The sequence below is a fragment of the Trichosurus vulpecula genome, chromosome 1 (assembly GCF_011100635.1).
Source record: "Trichosurus vulpecula isolate mTriVul1 chromosome 1, mTriVul1.pri, whole genome shotgun sequence".
Taxonomy (NCBI): Eukaryota; Metazoa; Chordata; class Mammalia; order Diprotodontia; family Phalangeridae; genus Trichosurus; species Trichosurus vulpecula.
Genome location: NC_050573.1, coordinates 44,970,998 through 44,992,244, shown reverse-complemented (window position 1 = coordinate 44,992,244; position 21,247 = coordinate 44,970,998). Strand labels below are relative to the sequence as shown.

General features: G+C 41.0%; 1 protein-coding gene across 7 annotated transcripts in view; it reads left to right on the top strand.

Annotated features, from left to right (window-relative positions):
* RIMBP2 (RIMS binding protein 2) overlaps positions 1 to 21,247 on the top strand; it is a 158,770-nt gene that overhangs the window by 123,856 nt on the left and 13,667 nt on the right. For 3 of the 7 annotated variants that reach the window (XM_036758764.1, XM_036758803.1, XM_036758792.1), the window contains exons 12-17: positions 34 to 192; positions 7,444 to 7,561; positions 15,272 to 15,424; positions 18,155 to 18,339; positions 19,543 to 19,711; positions 20,801 to 20,866. In XM_036758764.1, coding sequence (XP_036614659.1) covers positions 34 to 192; positions 7,444 to 7,561; positions 15,272 to 15,424; positions 18,155 to 18,339; positions 19,543 to 19,711; positions 20,801 to 20,866 — 850 coding nt within the window. The remainder of the gene's footprint in view (positions 1 to 33; positions 193 to 7,443; positions 7,562 to 15,271; positions 15,425 to 18,154; positions 18,340 to 19,542; positions 19,712 to 20,800; positions 20,867 to 21,247) is intronic. The other 4 variants (XM_036758813.1, XM_036758821.1, XM_036758781.1 and 1 more) reach the window with 3 other exon arrangements.

The following is a 21,247-nucleotide window of genomic DNA, read 5'->3' as shown; positions in this document are numbered from 1 at the left end:
AATTATCCTATTCTCTCAACTCTGGTGCCACAGTCACACTATGGTCATGGAGAGGAATATCACACAGAGAGCAGCCGGGGCTCCGACCTGTCTGACATCATGGAAGAAGATGAGGAGGAACTGTATTCAGAAATGCAGCTGGAGGATGGGGGCAGGAGGCGGTCCAGTGGAACCCCGCACAACACACTTAAGGTCAGTGGCCAGGAGCAGTTCTAGCTGAGGCTGGGTCTCTCTCTCATTGGGCCATCTCTCCTTCTCTTTTTGTCCCTTTGGTCAGCTCAGGCACCCCGGTTCTAGATGGTCCCATAAACTGCACATGTAAAATGCTTAATCTCAAGGCAGCTTCTTTCTTTCTATTGACCTGGCACCAGGAATGGCATGCATCTCTCTGCCTCACTTCATCAATAATTCCCCTTTGGGTCATGGGAGGGGCAGGGGGAAAGCCGATGCAGGTACTTCTGTCACCTTCTGTGTGCCCAACTAGAGGTGCAGTGAGGTATAACACATAACTTCTGCCCTAATGAGTTTTCTTTGTAGTTGGAGAAATAAGGTAGAGAGATTTAGTTATGCAATTCTACTGGTCAAAAATTTTCAATGGCTCCCTATTGCCTGTCAAGGATGGTTCAAACTTCTTTCCTTGGAATTCAAGACTTTCCACAACCTGGTACTATTATACCCTTCCAGCCTTATCTTGTATTCCTGACCCCAACATACTCTACAGTCTATTCTCTGTCTGAGCGCACACCATATTTTCCCACCTTTGTTTGTAATCTCTTCTCTGACTGGAATGCCCTCCTACCCTCTCTTTGTCTGCTGGTTTCCTACCCATCCTAAAAGCTGAGTGCACATGCCACCTCGTCCACAAAACCTTCCTTGATTTCACACACACACACACACACACACACACACACACACACACACACACTCCCCTTTGGTCCTCATAGAGCATTTTGTTGTATGCTTCATGAATGTGCTTCAGCAAATTTAGAGTGTACTATGTATAGGGATGGAAACTAGATCTGTTATTTCAGTCAAGTGGGGAGCTCTCAGATAAAGAAACTTCTTCTAGCAATGCAGAGAGGCACCTTTTCTGCAACTTAGAATCTTAGAAAGGACCTACAGCACTGAAGGTAAAATGAGAAGCTGAAAAAATAAAGCCCAGAGTCACACAGCCAAATGTAGGTCAGAGGCAAGACTTGAGCCCAGGTCTTCTGACTCCAAGACTAGTTTTCTCTCCATAGTAGGAGAGAAAAGACCAAATGAGTAAGGAAAGCCTCAGTCTAAGGAGGAGGAATGTTGTCCCAAAGGTAATGAGGCATCAATGGAACCTTTTGAACCAGGGAACCGTATGCTGGGGGTAGGGAGAGGGGGGTAATAAAGGTATAATGGATCAAGAGCTGGTCTAGGTGCTAGCTAAAAGAATCTGGTTTTGTAAGTCTCAGCGAGTCACTTAACCTCTGAGTTTCCCAGGTGGCTCTAACACCACCAGTTGTAGAGCAAGTACTGATCAGCATTGACAGAGTGAATTCCCTCCCTATCCTAGGGAAAATTCCTACACTTGTGAAATCATAGGTCCATAAAAAAGAAGAATAATCTCACAAATGGAAGATAGTCCTTTGTCCTTCCCCCTTTTCCCTTATCCACATCAGAATAAATAGACCTACTCTATTTCCTCCTTCCTTGGAGCTGCCCTGCTTCTATTCCAACAGTTTAAGAGTGTGTCAATTCTGGGGGAGACTCTAGGGAATGTTTGTCCAATTTGTGGAAATCTCCCCCTTGCCCTCAGTGAAGCTCACTGAATTCCTCTGTTTCTCCAGTGAGAAGCTATAAACCATAGTGGAGCATTGGTTCATGTGGTTTGAATGGAAGAAACCAAACCCATCATCCCAATATGGCTACTAAGTCAGTGATGCCTTGCATAGAGACAGACCTGACGCAGGTTCTTCCAACGTGCTATGACTAAATCCCAAAAACCTCTCTCTCCCATGAACTGTGCACTTTGACAGCCCCACCACTACTACTTCTATAGACTCCCATGTCTTTAGGAGTAACAATGTCAAATCTTGTCCTCAGTAGGCTTCTTATCTCCCACTGGTGGTTCCTGTTGCCCCAGACTCTCTGAACTAGAAGGGACCTTAGAGGTCAGCAAACTCAGCTGCAATTAAACTCAGTGAGAATTTATTAAACACCTACTCACTGAGCATCAGGCACTGACTAAAATGGAACAGTCCTGCCCTCAAGGAGATTACATTCTACCAGGAATTTCCTCTATAACCTCCATGCCAAAAAGTCTACAGGAGCAAAAATCCAGTATCTTTATACCTTTCTTTGATCTTCATTTATTTGGCCAGTGCTGACATAGTCCTCTATGACTAAATTCCATGAAAGTTAAAATACAAAGCAGTGGGAAATTAAGATTCTACAGTTGGTGTGGTGGGGGGCAGGAGAGAAGGAAAGCAGGAAGAGGAATTATGAAATTATTTTACACTAAGAGTTTTTCTTTAAAAAATGGTTCTACAGTAATGAACCCAGTAGCCAAAGTTCAAATCTCGCTGGGACCTTTTGGGTTCCCCTTTACTGGAGGTCTTCAAGAGGAGTTTGAATAACAGTGGACCGAATTTGGAATCAAGTGAATTGTATCCAAATCCCAACTCTACTATTTATTACCTATGTGTCCTTGGGCAAGTCATTTAACTTTCTATGGGTCTCACCATCTTCATCTGTAAGATAAAGGAGTTGGGTAGATGACCTCTAAGGTGCCTTTCCAGCCCTAAATCCTCAGTTCAACAATTCAATCCAACAGCATTTATCAGGCATTGACTAGGGGACAGACACTGTGCTAGGCACCTGGGACACAAAGACAAAGACCCAATAGCCCCTGTCCTCAAGAAGCTTACATTCTACTGAGGGAATGATGATATACTAGATTGAATAACTGTTGAGACATGGGCTGGTCTAGTTCAACTCTAAAGTCCCTCTCAGGTATCTGAAGTATGGTGATTCTTCCATCTTTCCAAACTCTGTGGTACACCTACTTTATTTACTGGCCCAAATAATCTGCACTTCCATCCCTGGTGAGCACTGAAGCTTTTTCAATTAGCGCCTTCTGCAACCCAATAGTACCCCCAGTTTTTCTCCACTTTTGTGCAAATGGCACCTGATGATTTTTTCCCACACTTTTCTTGAGTCCCTTTCTGCCCAACTACTCTATGTGCATCTTGTAGGGGCCAATCCAGTTGAGCAATGCTGTCTCCTCACCCAACAGGGTCTCTCAATAGTGGTAAAATGCATCAATCTCTAAAGATTCCTAAGGAAAGAAAGAAATTACCACCCTCCCTCCAGGGGGGAAACATTGTGGTACCCCCATAAGAGAAAGCCAATGGAATCTTTCCTTTCCCCTCCCCCTCCAAATCATCCTCAGGTCCCACACACAAAGGTGCCCACACCTACAACACCGATATGTGCTCTCCAGTATACGGAGGTACTTTGCATGTTTAACAGACGAATTCATTCTCATTTACTATCTGAGAAACAGCTACATGGAATGTTCCCTCCAGCTGCTCCTCTCCGAATGTGCATCCCTTCTCTCTACCCGGTATGTATTCTGTTCCTTGGGGGTGGCTGGTGTCCAGGAACAGGATTTGGTTGAGGGCTTTATGTCATATTGAAGCCTTCAGGCTTCTTGGTTGGGTGAAGTTTTCAGCTCGGGGGTAAAAGAACTGCTGGTGTCATCTTGTCATCAGCTGGTGGGGGTCCCCCATTACGGTGTGGGGTACCATCCTGGGAATGCTTCCCCTGTAGCAGGGCCTTTTGCCAATGAGAAAGAGTACTATGTAAAGCTTGTCCCAACCAACAGGACACATGGCCAGCAACCTAGGTAGGCTGAGATGCAAGCCTCCATCCATGGTGGATTCCAAACACACATGGTCCAGGACAGACAATGTAATCCCATAGACACTACTCTGTCAGCATGGAAAACACAAAAGAAGAACCTGTCTTAGGCACTGAGCTTGGAACCATCCTTAGCTCTGATCCCCATAGAACCTAGAACCTCTCCCTCATCCAGCCCCTCTCTCTAAGGTACCACTTTTGATTTTCTCTCTTTCTCTCTCTTTTTTCCCCTCTCTTTTAATGGGCTGCTTTGGCTCCTTCCTCTTCAAGCATCAGTATGCCTGCCCTCTGTTTGTACTGTGATCTTCTGCCTTCTCTCCAACACTCTCAACATGTCTTTATTTTCAGAGAATCATCCAGAGCCTGCCATTCCCCCTCCACTGAGTAAGCCGCATGCCTTCCGTTTGTCATCATGTCTAAAACTAATTCTGTCTTTATTTTTCTTTCCTTCCCTTTTTTGGCCTCATTTTCTGTTTCCTCGTTCACTTTTTCTTCTGCACCTATTCTTCTGTTTTGTTCTTTGTTTGGTTTATCATCCCATACTACTCAAGGAGTTCTGTGAAAATAGGACCACCACCGATACAACTTTTTGGGAACAGTCCGAATTTCCCCAACAGACCCACCACAGTAAAAAACTTTTTAGTATCCCAGAAGTAGCCGAAGAGGATGGAGACTATTCTGAGCTGCTGCACAAACAAGGTTTAGGGTTGTCCTATAAGGTGAAAGCCCCAGGGTCCAGAGGGCCTAGGTTCCCCAGGTGTTGCATTGAAGACAAGGCCCAACAGGCCACCTGGTTCCCAACCAAGCATAGGCTGTCCGGGTTTGCTCACCACTCAGAAGACTTTGCCCCTGAAGATAAGGGTTACAAATTTAGCCGAGCCCTCACCCGGAGCCCAGACAGTGGGCTTGACTGTGGGAGTGAGGAAGAGGAGTCTCGGTTTAGCTTCCGAAATGTTCATGGTCACCCATCCCCTCATGCTGGCCCCCCCTGCTGCCCAGGCCGCAGCCACTGTTCATGCCAGAGAAGTCCAAGGCCCCTCCTGGCCCGTAGGAAAACACTGACCCGGCAGACCAGCATTGAGGAAGACTTTGGAGAGCAGTTTGCCCCCAGTGAGGTCATCAGGAACAATGAGATCACACCTGGCCCTGAGAGAACTAGCCCCAGGAAGAGTCACGACAATGATCCCATGAAGCCAGAAGACCCTTGCTGTGCCTGGAAGGTCCAGATGAGTGACAGCAGGGCTCCTGTCCTGCTTACAAAATCAGCTCCCAGAGATGGAGAAGGTTCTTTGGTGTGTGAAGTAAATCCTCCCTTCTACCATCTGCTTGCCAATCCAATCAGTTTTCTTTCTTTCTTCTTTTGATTTCCTGGTGCCCATCTTTGGGAACTTTCTCCACTGGCTCTACTTTCATTCTTCATGCATTTTTTTTAATTTCCTCAGCCTCATCATTTTGCAGGCTTCTTACCATGCTCAAGACCTCCTTACTTTGCTTATAATGATGATTTTCCCAGAGAACGAATTACAATAATGGCTGCTTTTATTAAAGGACAACTGAATCTAAATTTTAATTAAGGGTTAGCTGAACTAGAATTATCGGAAAGTATGGCTTTTTTGGTGCTTCCCCCCCCCTCCTCAATACACCCATCACCATTGTTATGACTGCTAGTGATGACAAGATCATTGTGGATTGAAGTATTTGGCTTTTATTCTTTGACTTAAAACAAAATTGAAGGGAAGAGTTCATAGACAAGACTATGTATTGCTTCTAGATTGCCTTACCCTTCCTGCCACCCAGATTCAATGATGAATTTTCTATCCCTTGCCAGCCTTTGTACTCAATACCTAAGACAACTCTCTAACTTGTTCCCTGGACCTGAGTTACTAGCATTACAAGAATAGGTGTTTAATAATAATAGTAATAATAATAACAATAATAATAACTGGCATTCGGATAGTGCCTAAATCATCTTGCATTGGAGCCTCACAATATTTCTATGTGGTATAGGTAGTCTGGATACTGTTGCCTCCATATTATAGGTGAAGAAATTGAGGCTCAGAGAGATTAAATGATTTCATAGGATCAAAGACCTAGAGTTGGAAGGAACCTTGGAGGTCATTGAACCCAACCCCTTCATTTCCTATATAAGGAAAGGGAGGCACAGAGAGGTTAAACAACATGACCAGGGTCAAACAGCGGGTGTCAGAGGTGGTGTTGGAACCCAGCTCTTCCTGAGAATAAGTCCAGTATTCTATCCACTAGTTGGTTCCCATACATCTCTAATTTGCACCCTCTTTTCAGATCACCCCCTCCTATACCCTGTACCTTGGAATGGAAATGCAGGTGAAGCTTTGAACTGGTTAGCCTGAACCTTCCCCCAACCTCATTCATTCACCCCATCCCACCCCACCCCCAAGTCTGAATTGGTGCAATCCATTATGTTGTTGCAAGTAGGTCCTAAATATGAGACCATCACCAAGCAAGGATTTCACCACCAGTCCAGGAAGTCTCAAGGTTTTAACCTTTCTACACCCAGGAGTCTTTGCCCACAGCTTGAGAAGCATAGTATTGAATATATTCTCCCTTTGTTCATCATAAGCTCTTTTATTCAAATAAGCATCATGAAACTTTACAAATCTTTTGCTTTTTCCTTGGAATAATTGAAGCTTTTCATCTAAATGGGCAGTGAACTAAGCCAGGAGTTCTCCTTAGTTCATCATAAGTCATTGAGATTTGTTTTATAGCAGTGCACAGAAAGAGCTAGGCTCAGGCAATTTGAACATGCAAAGGAAATTCAAGTCCATAGGTTTTTATTACGCTCACATAGACAGCTATGCTCCAAGGAATTCATTTGGAAAAATCTGAATTTTTAAAACTATAAAATGCTAGGTGTGGAAAGAACCCTAGGATGAATGGAGCATTGGATCATAGATCTACAAATAGAAGAGATTATAGAAGTCATAATGTCTTATCTCCTCATTTTAAAAAAGAGGAAACTCAAAACTAGAGAAAGGGAGAGACTTGCTACAAGGTCATATACTTAGTTAATGAAAGAGATGGGACTGGAACCTGGATCTCCTGCCTTCTAGTTCAGGGCACGAAAGTTACATTACTCCACACTGCCTGGGTAGAAAAAGATGAGACCCATTGAAATACATCCCTTGGCTACACACATTAACAACTCATATGGCACCTTAGGATTCAAACTCTAAAGAGAAGACCTCTATTGTCTTTAAAGGAATGGAAAAATGTATTTTTATTCTGCCAGAATATAAGCCTTTGCAACTTTTGTTCAAGTTCTTTATGGACAGCAATAGCAGACCCAAAACATGGCATCCAAGTGAATCATTTTGTGCGACATGGCCAAACATGACTTGATTGGAGATTGATGTTGGTCTGCTTCTCTTCCAGGTGCTTCAGCTAACCTTTCAGTTAAAAGCTAAGTTTAGTTGCCTTTAGAGCTTCTGCTCCCCAACCGAAATGATCTTTGCAAATGTCCTTGAGCCTAGTGATGGTGAAACTTATGACTGTGTTGTGTTGTTTTGTCTTCAGCTTTTAGGAAATCCAGCGTCTGCCGGACGGACTGATAGGGTGGATCACCCGGGTCGAAGGTTGTCACACGGCAGTGCTGGACCTCAGAGGCCCCGGCCAATGATGGTCCCTTCCATTGGTCAGTTGGCCTGATTGGTACATTTCTGTTCTTTACAAGTACAGAGTGAATTCTTAGTCCTTCATGTATTGCATATGTGTGTTTGTGTTTATATAGTTGTGTGTACATATATTTATTTACATGAAAGTATAGTATTAAAAGCTAAAATAAAGAAAATTCTCAATAATTCATAGTAGTATAAGATAGGAAGAGCAATCCCATTCAATCTAAGAAGTATAATTTAATTTCCAACTATGTGCCAAGCATAGTGCTGGGTACTGGAGATATGAAGACAAAAATAAAGTCTTTGTCCCCAAGGAGTTACCATTCTGAAGGAATGCAATGTGAAAACAGATAAGTATAAGTATGTACGTAATAACTTGAGGGGCAAGAGGGAATTAATGCCCAGAGGAACCAGGAAAGGCTTCCTAAGGGAAAGAACCATTTTGTGCTAGCCTTTAATTCAATATCCAGTTTTTTAACAGAGCTACGGTTCAGCACTCATACCTGACTAGTCTGAATTTCTCTGCCTCTCCTATCTATGGCTTATCCTAGAAAGGGCACTGCTAAGAAATTGACAATAAAAGGAAGGAGAAACAAGAGATGATGATATCCAGAAAATGGTTCACATAGTCATATGAGAAAATGCTCTTAATCACTATTGATTAGAGAAATGCAAATCAAAACAGCTCTGAGGTACCACATCACATCTATCAAATTGGCTAACATGACAAACAGGAAAATGATAAATGTTGGAGAAGATGTGGGAAAATTGGAACACTGATGCATTGTTGGTGGAGTTGTGAACTGAGAGTTAATATGAAAATGGGGGGAGGGGGCAATTGATCAAGTGAACCCAGACAAATGGTACAGTTGAGAACTAGAAGTGATGACTGGGAGAAGACTACATGTTGAAATGTTGGTTGATAAAAGTTAAAACCGAGCAGAAGAGAATGACTTTCCGAGGCATGGATATAGGAATCTGAAATTGGTGCTCCCCTCCATTCACTCACCTAGCCATCCTTCCATTCGTTGATCATCATTCAACTTTCAGTTTCCATTCTCTTAACTACTTTTTGGAATTTAGTAAGTTGAGCCAATGTTGTCCTTTCTTTTGTTGCACTGGATCCATTGGATTAAAAAGAGCCTGTGGGCAAATGTCAGAGGACACATCGGAGCAGTTTGACTTTCTGTTGTTCGAATGAATCAGGAAAATACAGAGGTTTGTTCTAGGAAAAAAAGGAAAGAAAAGAAAGTAAAAGCAAAAGAAAGAAAGAAATTCCAAAAAGTATCATGCACAAGATAATGGAACACAATTATTGAGCAAAGTTGTGTTTTTTTTAAAGCATGCACAAACACAAACTTGTGCATGCACATATACACTTACGTACACACTTGAACAACCTCTCTCACACTCCAAGAAAACTGAAACCATAACAGGATTGCAAATAGACTACAAAGTTAAAAATAAAGAAAAGAACAAGAAACAAATGCCCTGTTTCTCTAACAAAGTTCAGGGAAATGACACCATTTAGGCATCTGATGTTGGGCCACTAACAAGATTCTGCCCCTAAATGCTAATGGGGCAATGAGTTCCCTTTCCAGGTTTTCCTATCACCTGTGCAGTTATAACAGAACTCCCCCAGTTACTCGAAGAGAGCTCAATACAACTAGGCTTGACTGCCTCATTCTAGTTTTTGAGATTTCTGTCAGCATAATTCTGATGGAATATTGGGAGGATTAAAAAAAAAAGCATGGCAGTGATTTACGTGATGTAAAATGTCCCAGGCAGTCTGTGTCCTTGAAAACATCTTTAGAAATCACAAGCATTGAAAATCAACTTGAAAATAGAAAGAACTTGGCGAGATTCCTAACTTGTTCCATAATGGTTTATAAAATATTCATAATCTCAACAAGCCTCACTTGTCAAATCTGCATTCATTCTGTATGGAAGTTCCTCTACGTTGGCTACAAATTTTGATTTGTTTTTGAGAGAGATTAGATTTAGCGTCATTGCTCAGAGGTTTGCCTTCCTTTTATTAATGAAGAAGGCAAGAAACAAAACAAGACAGAGTGGGCAAGAAAAATGGAAGGAGAGAAAGGGGGAAATGAAAGAAGAAAAGGAAACCAGGCAAGAAGTGAAAGAGAAGAAGAATGGAAGAAAGGGAATAAAGGAAGGAGAGAGAAAGCCAGAAAGAAGGAAGAATAGGAAAAAAAAGAAAAATGGAGTAAAAGAAGGAGAGGGAAGGATGAAGGAAATAGAGAAAGTGAGAAAGAGGGAAGAAGACAAAAGAAAAATGAAGGAAAGAAAGGAAAATGTCAATCAGGAAGGAAAGAGGAGAAAAGGGAAAGAGGAATGAAGGGAGAGAAAGGAATACAACTAGGCAGACAATCTGGCAGATGAGTTAATCTATTCATTTAGTCAACTGATCAGCAAGCATTTATTAAGTGCCAGATATGTTCTAGGCACTGTGTGCTGAGCATAGAAAGACAAAAACAACACAGTCTCTGCCCTCAGGGAGCTTATATTCTATTGGGAGAGAAAATGAATACATCCATAAGTAGGGGGTAACCTCAAAAGTCTTAAGCTACTAAAGTGTGAGACTCTACTAAGACTTTCAGAACACCCTATACATTTAAGATATGGACAAAATAAATATGAATTAATTTTGGCAAGAAGCCACCAGCAACTAGGGGCATCTGGAAATCCCTCATGCAGAAGGCAACACTTCAGCTGAGCTTGGAAGGAAACTGAGGATTCTACTTGGTGAAAATGAATGAGAGTGCCTTCTGTGAATGGGTTACAGCCAGTGCAAAGGCTCAGAGATGGGAAATGGAGTGTCCTGTGTGAAGAACAGCATGAAGGCCAATTTGTCTAGACCACTGAATACATAAAGGGGAGTAATAACAAGGCTGGGAAGGTAGGATGAGGCCCACTTTTGAAGGGTGTTAAATGCCCAACAGAGGAGTTTGTATTTGACCTTAACCACTGGAGTTGATTGACCAACGGAGTGATACAGTCAGACCTTTGCTTTAAGAAGATTGTTTTGGCAGCAGTGTGGAAGATAAATCAATGAAGAGAAAGATGAAGTAGAAAGAGCAATTAGGAGGCTGTTGCAATCACACACTCAGGTGAGAGGTGATGAAGGCTTGAATCAAGATGGTGGCCATGTGAATAGAGAAGGGGAGAGATGTGAGCAATTACCCAGGTAAATTCAAAAAGAATTGGCAATTGATCTGCTATGCTAGGATGAGGACAAGTGAGGATTAGAAGATGACTCCTGGGTTGCCAACCTTGGCAACTGGAGAAAGGTTATACCCTCACAGTTTGGGGAAAGGGTGGGCTTGGAAGAAAAGATGATGAGTTCAGTTTGAACATGTTGGGTTAGAGATACCTACAGGATGTGCAGTAGAAAATATCTAATAGGCAGTTGGTAATGGAGGTTTGGAGCTCAGAGAAAAACTGGAGCTAGATATAGAGATCTTGGTATCATCTGCAAAGAGATTCTAACCAAACCCATGGTTTCTGATGATGGTTTCTGATGAGTTCACCAAGAAAGAGACCAAGAGAGAATGTGGAAAGGGAGGAGAAGAAAGCCTGAACAGAAGACATAAGATACATCTAGAGTTCAGTAGATGAAATAATGAAGACACAGAAGGAATTTCAGACAGACAGGAGAACCAAGAGGGAGCAGTGTCATGAAGAACCAAAGAGGAAAGAAGAGTATCCAGGAGAAGAGATTGGTCAACAGTGTCAAATGCTGCTAAGACATCAAGAAAGATGGGGACAGAAAAAGGCATCATAATGGGTAATTAAGAGAATATTGATAACTTTAGCAGGATCAGTTTCAGTTAAGTAAGTCAGAAGCTAAGCTGCAAAGGATTAAGAAGTAACTAAGAGGACATGGAAGTGAGAAAAGTAGAAAGCTTTATCTAGGAGACTGGCTGGGAAAATGAGAGATTTAAGATGATAATGTGAGGAGATCTCAAAATCAAACGAGGGTTGACCCTACCATGTCAAGTGAACTTAAGGCAACAGCTGTGTGTCAAGCATTGCGCTTAGTACTGAAGATACAAAGAAAGGCAAAACACAGTCCCTGCTCTTGAGGGACTCAAAGGCTAATGGGAAAAACAACATGCAAACAACTATGTACGAAAAGATATTTGCTGTTGTTTTTGTTGAGCATTTTTCAGTTGTGTCCAATTCTTTATGACCCCATTTGAGGTATTCTTGGCAAAGATATTATAGTGGGTTGCCATTTCCTTCTCCAGCTCATTTTTACAGATGATAAAACTGAGGCAAGCAGCTAGTAAATGTCTGAGGCCAGATTTGAATTCAGGAAGATGAGTCTTCCTGATTCCAGGCCCAGAGCCCTATGCACTGAGCCACCTGGCTGCCCACAGACAAGTTTTACAAAGGATAAATTGAGGATAATCTTAGAGATAAGGCATTAATATTAGGGGTAATCATGAAAGGCTACTTGTAGAAAATGAGATTTGGACCAGGACCTGAAGGAAATCAAGGTAGCTAGAGGTGAGGAGGAAGAGCATTCCAGACTTGGGAGATGGCCAGCAAAAATGCAGTTGGGAGATAAAGGAATAGGAAGGAGGCCAGTGTCACTGAATCACAGAGTGTATGAAGAGGAGGAAGGTGTAAGAAGACAGGAAAAGTATGAAGGGGTAAGTTTTGAAGACTTTAAAGCCAAACATAAGATTTTATATTTGATACTGGAGGTGACAGGAGTCACCAAAGTGTAGTGAATGGGAGCTGGGATTGGCCTTGGGGTAACAGATAAGTAAGTCTTCCTGACTTCCTATGCTTCGGGAAGATCAATTGGACAGTCAAGTGGAGTGTGTCTAGAACGGGAAGGGACTTGAGGCAGGAAGACCAACCCCACCCCAGGCTATGGCAATAATCCAGGCTAGAGGTGATGAGACCATCTACCAAGGGGGTAGGAGAGTGAGAAGAGAGAAAGGAGAGATGTTGTGAAGGTAAGATGGATAAGACGTGGTAACCATGAGGGACTTCTTTCATTTCTTCTCTAGAACCTCTAATGAATTTGTTTTCTGAGTTTCCCTTTTGTCAAGATATTAGGAGAAGGGTATAATCATGACTTGTTCCTGTGAGTTATTGCTAGCTGAGCTACTCAACAGATTCATGTAGTCTGTATTGTCTTTATGGATACAGTGGGAATAAATTCTATTTATTTTTAGTGACCTAAGACTAAGAATGTAAAATCCGCTAAACTAAAACTTCCAGAATTTAGAGCCATAAAGTCAATGAACTTTGAAACCAAAAGGAACCTTAGAGTGCTTCATTTTAGAGAGAAGTAAATTGAGTCCCATGGGTTGAGGGATTGGGTTTTGCCCAAGATCCCAGAGTGAGTAGTCAGGGAAGAAACATCATAGAACCTTGTTCTCTTGACTCCAAAGCGAAGTCCTATGTAATTCCATTGATTGAATGTGAATGCATCTGGGTATCTGTCCCAAGTGTTACATATGTCCTGCCTAACAGCTGCCTGAGAGGGCTTGGAAAAGCCAAAAAGTGTCCCTTTGACCACCAGGAAAAAGACAGGAAAGGAAGATGTAGCAGAAAGATTGCTGGCTTCTGAATCAGAAGGCCTGGGTTCAAATCCTGGATCTACCATTTATTTACCTGTGTGACCTCAGGAATATCACCTAACCTTTCCCCTTCTTCCTCCCCCCATCTCAGTTTCCTCATCTGTAAAATGAGGGAATTGGAGTAAATGAGTTTCAAAGTTCCCTTTTAACTGTAAGTCTATGGACCAGTGGAGCTGGAATTATCAAATGTGGTCATGTATGTGGAGTTTTTGTATGTGCCTTGTAAATGTAAGCAACTAAGTGTACTTAAATAGAACAGTTCAAGGCTGGGCACATATCTTTATTTAGCAAACCTCTTGATAAATTCTAGAAAAAATAGAGTATCTGATACTGAGAGCTTTCTAGTACTCCATTCTGTGAACTACCTCTGAATGTAGGCCTTGAAACAGATCCCAAAACACATCACAAGAATACAACTTAGGAACTGGGAAGACAGGACTCCCACAGGTGTCTGATCCCTGAGTTCCAATGAGTTTGGTAACAGACGAAGAAATGAGGAAGGAAGGAAGGAATGATAAAATATAAGATATTACTTCAACACGATCAGGAGCTAGTGTTGGAAAGATCACTGAGTCTAGAGTGAAAAAGACCTGGGTTCAAATCCCAACTCTGATGCCCATTATCTGTGATCATGGGAAAATCACTGAGCTCTTGTCCTTGATAAAAAGAGGGAAATCTTATGATCATTTGGGGACATTTTCAAACAGAACATAAGTAAATGTGCCTGTTTTATCCCTTGGAAGGGAGAGCTGGACAAATGACCCAAGAAAATGATTAGATTCTACCAGTTTTGTTGTTATTCAGTTGTTTCAGTCATGTCCAACTCTTCATGACCCTGTTTGTGTTAGAGTGAGGGTTACAAAGATACTAGAGTGGTTTGCCATCTCCTCCTCCAGCTCATTTTACAGATGAGGAAACTGAGGCAAAGAGGGTTAACGGACTTGCCCAGGGTCACCCCAGCTAGTAAGTGTCTGAGGTCAGATTTGAACTCAGTAAGGTAAGTCTTTCTGACTTCAGGTCCCATACTCTTTGCTCTATGGCACCCCCTAGCTGGCCAACCAGTTAAATAGGCCACCCATAACTGATTTCACATTTTCCTTGTAACAAATATGGTGAAAGGGGGCCAAAACACAAAAATATCCATCTTGATTTTCACAGAAGTCTGGACTCACTTCCCAAAGGCTAATTTAATACCCAGTGATCATGCAAAGAAAAATGTCTTTTAATGCTATGAGGAACTCCTGGATATTAAGAAAGCACCTTTTATGATTTCCAACTAGGATGTGTCAGGTAGTATAGCACGGTGGTTAGAGTGAGTGCTAGGCTTGCCGTTAGGAAGATCTGGTTCAAATCCCACCTCTGACATTAGCTGGATAATCTTGCACACAGCCCTTTGCCTCTCTGATCTTCAACCAACTCTCTAGGGCTTTAGGTTATAGATAGGCTGATGTGGGCTGGCAGAGAGGACTCCCATGATGATGCATTCTTAGAGATCACTTTAGAGATGGAAGAGATCGATTAGTCCAACACGTTCATTTTACAGATGAGGAAAATGAAGCCCAGCAATGGGAAGTGACTTATTCTCTTGCAAGGGGAGTAAGTAGCATGACCTGTATTCAAACCCAAGTTCTCTTATTCCAAATCTAATATTCTTTCTGCTTCAATTTAAAGTGACAAAAATTCTGTAGCCATGAAAAAAATCAACACCAGGAAATCCTGCCAGTATCAATGGGTTTCTGGGCATGACGTTGAAAGATAATCATCAGGAAGCACCTAATTAATTATGCTTGGAGTTTTTTCTTAGAATCCTCAGTTCTTCAAAATTAATTTAGCTTTTTATTCATCAGAGCAAAGGGCTTGTCATATTAGTCTAATTTTCCAAAATAGTAGCAAGAAGCATCAAATTCAGGGTAAGAATCAGCGTCAGAGATCCACTTTCTTTCTCCCCACACCACACACCCCATTACCTCAGTTATTATAACTTGTCCCCATTCCTGAATCAGATGAAATCAGTGAAGGCTGGCCTTTTAAAAAGGAGACCTTCATCTCCACGGTCCTCCTGTGCCAAAGGAGGCTTTGTTTAATAGACCATTCCCTTTTTCTCCATAGAAATTACAATGGACAGTAACAGTGAAGGCGGTCGGTCTCGGTCAGGTAGTGAGGGAAATATCCCCTCTGTAAAAGAAGAAGCTTATTGTCGCGGCATGGGTGGACACAGAATACGGCATCTGCATCGTGCCATGACCCCTGACCTTAGATACGGTATGCCAGAACTTCTTCCTCCTTTATCACAAAGACGCATCTTCCAACTGCGTGTTAATCAAACTCCGTGTCTGTGACAACCTTGTATGTCAGGGCCTGACAGGAGGCCAAGGGGGTATCACTGCAGGTAAGTTTCTGGGATTCAGTCTGGACTAATCCCCAAGAGAAAATGGAAAAAACAGCTTCAGACTTCTCAGTCCAGAAAACTTTTTCATAATGAATTTTTTTAAAGCTAGGAACACTTCATTTCATGAACCTCTGTGAAATCATCCAGTCTCTCTCCATAGCTGTTTAACACTCATAAACAATCAGCAGAATGCCTCCTGAGTATAGCACAATGCCTGGTATGTAGTAGGTGCTAAATAAGTGTTTATCATGGACATAATGTGGATTTCTTTAGCAAAACACTGACATCCCAGCAAGAAACTAAGATATACAGAAGCATCTTTTGCCCAGCCCTGAACTTCCCCATCCAAGAGAATCATACCTTACATATCCACTCATTAACTCAACAAAATTAATCAATCAGCAATTATTTATTAACTGGCTCTTTAAGTGCCAGGGGCTAAGCTAGGTGCTGGGGATATGGAGTTAAAAGTTAAAAACAAACAAATGAAGAACAAAGCATACTCCTAGCCCTCAGAAGCTTACATAATTTACTGAGGGACACAATGTCTATAGACATAGCAGTGTGACATCCAGGAAAAACAAACATATTAAGTTACCAGATTTGAGTCTTTATATCAGGAGAACCCCAGCCTCAATTAAATAACAGGCCAGGACCAAAAAATAATGTTTAGAAATCCTGTTTCTTAGCTGGGGGCAATTATAAAGCAAATCATTCAGTCTGCCTGAAAAAAAAATGATAAATTATAAGAAATTATATATAAATTATATTACAAATTACATATTTATATATAATTATATATTATATATGTAATCATGTATAAAATATAAATCATATTATGTATGTACTATATAAATTATAAAGACATATAATTATAGATTATAAAAAATTTATTTACCACCCCCCAAAATTCATAAGAATTCAAATGGCGAGATATTTGAATCCCCACTGCATTAGCGTACACAAATTCATTAAGGAAATTACATTGTTTTTCACTAAATGAATTTGGTTATTGTCCTTCTAGTTTGATTCATTAATATTTAGCATCTATATGGCCCCTGAAGCCAACCACAGAGGCAGCAGACAGGAATACACAGTAATCTAAAGAAGAACTGGTGGGAGCAGGGAAGTAAGGACCAGGAGAGGTTTCATGGAGGAAGTGGATCTTGAAGGATGCCTGGGAGGGAGATGAACATTCAGCCCTTGAAAGATGATTGTTGCCTTTAGGAAAAACAATACAAGCTTTGTGGGTGCTGTCTTCATTACCTCACTTTTCTTCCATGCCTTTGTCTTCTCCTCTCCCTTCTGTGTGTATATGTGCATGTGTGTGTTGGTACTAAACTTGACTGTCCTTCCACCCTCCTCACTCCTGAATTTTCCCATTTGCCTTCTCCCCGCTGCTGCGAACCTTAGGACAAGAAGAGTATTTATCATACATCGGTCATCCCCCATCAACCCACTACTGTGTATGTGTAGCTATATAGTTATACATATAATGTCATTTCATATATATGTATCTATATGCATACATATGCATATATTATTTCAGTTTTCTAACCAAAAAACAAACAGGTAACTAGTAAATCTAATTTGTATTTGCCCGAAAAGTTGAAACATTGGTGGTGATGACTAATAGTCATGACAGATTGCCATTTATTTCCAGGACAAATAATATTACCTACTGGCTCAGTAATAATGAATTAACCCTTGTTTATTTACATATGCCATAGTGAATAGAGGGCTGGCCTCAGAGCCAGGGAAACCTGGGTTCAAGTCTTGCCCCTTGCACACACTGGCTGTGTGACTTTGAGCAAGACATTTACTTGTATGACTCGGTGCTCTGGAGTCTAGAAAACTCTAGAGACAGCAAGTTACAGAGAAGGTACTTACTTGTATGAATTGGGGGAAAGAGATTCCCTATACCTTTGAAATCATTGGTCAAGTACCTGTTCCTATGTAATTACTTATATATCTTAGCTATTTAAAACATTAATATTCATTATCCCATACTCCAATGATTCTATGATCTCATCAATGTGGGCACTGTCCCTCTGATCATATAAATTACAGTCTATCCAATGCCTGCCTGTCCTGGGTGACTCTCATTCATATACTCCCAAAACATACTAAAACAAATATGTCACTAGGGAAAATGTTGGTTACCCAAATGAAACACTGACTATGCTGTGGTTTTGACTTTTATATTACAAAAGGCAAGGCCATCAGCTTGGGAAATGGATTTCTTCTGTCCAGGGTTTCTGATCCAAAAGGATCCACCCAAAGAGACATACAACTGCCCCTTCCTCCTATGGCATGTCAGCTAACACTAGACAGAGGAATGATAACCATTTCACAGTTTTTCTGCCAAGCCTAAGGAATGTCTTCTGATTCAAGGTGGTTTTGGATATGCACTCATTCTTAATTAAACTAATTTTTATATGTAAGAAAAGGCAAACAAAAGAGAGTATCCAACAAGGTTTCTAGCTGGAATTTGATTTGAAATTGTATTTTCTATCAAAGCAGAGATGAATTTCTCAATTCATCCAAGGGACAGAATTGATCAGAACCACCAAGTTCTATGTTTCTTTACATTACACTTCTAGATGGGTACTGCAGCCGGGATCGACTGTCTCCAGATCTATATGAGGAGTCTGAAACAGACCCCGGCGCCGAGGACCTTTCAGTCCGAATATTTGTCGCTCTCTTTGACTATGATCCACATACGATGTCTCCCAATCCTGATGGGGCAGAAGAAGAGTTACCATTTAAGGAAGGACAGATCATTAAGGTGCAAGGGGATGGAATACCACTTCTCTATCCTACCCCACTCCATGCCTGCTGAAGTTTTCCTTTTTCCTCCATGGGAAAAGTGGTCAACCTAGTGCTTTCCAAAAGAACTTTGATAACTATAACATTAACTGAACCCAATGATTAATCAGCTCCCAATTTTAAATACCTTTGGTAGTTAGATTAAAATGAATGATTCACAATGCCATTAGCAAGGCAATATAAGAGTTTGCATAATTTAAGGACTGCCATTATTTGTGTTTTTCAAAATTCATTTTGAGACATTCCATGGCCAAAGAATTAATCACTCAGTGATAACCTACTGGTTGATGAACCTCTTCATACTTCTTCTCAGGGAGCAGATATAATTTATTGCCAGGATATACTCATAGTTTATTCAGCTTGGCAGGACCAGCTAGCTTCAGGGTTCTTAGCCTTTTTTTGTATTATAGACCATTTTGGTAACCTAGCAAAGCCTCTGGATCCTTTCATAGAATGATATTTTTAAGTATATAAAATAAAATACAATTATCAAAATATATTTTTAAAGTTCATAATTAAGAACTCCTCCCATGAAGAGCCTGCAAACCAAGCCATTCAGTATTTATTCAGTGCTTGCTATGTGCAAGGCAAGAGGCAGCTGTGGGGAAGGGGAGAGAGAGCAAACCTCAGAGTCAGGAAGACCTAGGTTCAAATCCGGGCTGTGACAAATACTGGCTGTGTTACAATGGGCAAATCATTAACCTCTCAATAATCCAGGCAACCCTCTAAAGCCATAAATTGCAGAGAAAGCAAAAAGAGCTGGCATTGGCAGAGGAAATTTTGTCATATGATATTTCCTAATACCAAAGAAATAAGAGGTCCAGTATTCACTCCTATGAATGAAATGAATGAAGGCTTTATTAAGTGTTTACTACGGAAAGCACTATTTTAAACACTGAGAATAAAAATAGAAAAGTAAGACCATCCTTGTTTTCAAGGAGGGGGAGTCAGTCTACTAGGGGAGATAATACCTATGGAAGAGATCTATCCCACTATTTTTATATTTTAACAACTTAAAAATATTACTGACCTCATCAATGTCTGTTCCCTATACCTAGGAATAGGACAATATATGAGGTTCTGAGGAAACAAAGACAAAAAAAATCCCTGCCCTCCAGGAAGGTGCCCACATATAACACCATGACTCTTGAACACTATTTAGGTTTATGGAGACAAAGATGCTGATGGCTTCTATCGTGGGGAAACCTGTGCCCGACTCGGCCTTATACCTTGTAACATGGTCTCAGAAATCCAAGCTGATGATGAAGAAATGATGGACCAGCTCCTTAAACAAGGCTTTCTCCCTCTGAATACCCCTGTGGAAAAAATAGGTAAGGGACAACCCACAGTCCAAGGGTTGGAGGCTGTTGCCTTGGCTATTACAGCTTTTGCTCCTCTAATTTTATAGCTGAATCCCAGACCAATGGCCAGCACAACAGGGGATCTGCTCTGTGTCCTTTAATTGTTGTAAATTCTTTGGGAAATGGGAACATCGATGTGCCTTGGGCAAGATCAACTTGTCAGGGCAAAACTTGGGTGGTCTTATTGGATATCTCAAGGACCAAAAGGGTCCTGAACACAGAAGACCCCTCTGCTTGATAGAACTCAATGCTGCAACATCATTTGACTTTTACCTAAGAATCCCCTAGCTAGAAAGCATAAAATAACTACTTGTTTATTATGCTTTCTTTTTTATTTACTCTCTAAACATTATCCTATCTACAACAAATGGGAAAGGATGATGGCAAAGGGTTATTTCATCTTTCAAGTTAACACTGCTTATTCAAAAGATTTAAAAGTTTTTTTGTGGTGGTGGTGGTTGTTCCGTTTTTACATATAACTAACATTTTAATTGGGGTAGGTGTTTTACATTCACTCATTTATCCTAACCTCTCACCTCAAACCAATGATCTTAAACCAGTTGGTTAAGCGTTGGTTGAAACCATTTTCAGCAAGTTTTCAACAGAATTCTTTTACATCCTTTATTCATTTTTTAAGCAATAGGGAAAATCCCCCTGCCCCCATACACTCTTTCCAAAACAACTACAGAAGTGGAGATAAAGTACAGTTTCATGTTATTCAGATCTAATGTTTTAATTCTTTTAAAATGGGGCTAAGCATTTTAATTCAGAATTCAAGGACCTACCCCCCCTTCCAAATTCTCAAATTTAAAGAATATGTACAACCAAATGCATAATAGTCTATTCCAAGAGACATCTTGTCCTTTTGGGGGTTGTTTATAAATAGCCATATTGTTTCAAGTTGAAATCCACACCCAGAGTCCAAGGTTTAAATATGAATATATTTTGCATAATTCTTTTCACTTCCCCCACCTTGACATTAAGTCCATGAGAATGAAGATCTTTGAACAGCTTCATATCTTCTCCTCTTTTTTATTTGTATGCATCCCTTTCCTGAAGTCAACTGTGATCGTTTCAAAGAGAGCGCTCTCTCTGTACACCGCAGATCCCGAAAGTCTAAAAGAGGTCTGTGCTAAGAAATAGTAACTTGATTCATGCGATCAAATAGGTGAAATGTTTTGAGCTGTCTAGATTGACGTTTATCCCTTGTATTTTTCCTCTTTTTCTTTTTTGTTCTTGTTCTTTTTTGTTTGTAGTAGAAGAACCCTTGACATGCAGGCTTAGGTATCTACTTGCCCCACTAACTCCTTAAGAAATGTGCTGAGGGTGGTTGTTCTCATTTTCCCAAGGTAGAATGTCCAAGATCAGGGGAGAGGGTCCTAATTCTTTCCTTCCACCTTTTGTTTTGAACTTTTCCACTTCTCCATACACACATTCATTTTATTCTCTCTTTCCCTGCTTCCTCCATTTTGATTCTTCTTGCACCTTTCAGCATCACCATAAATG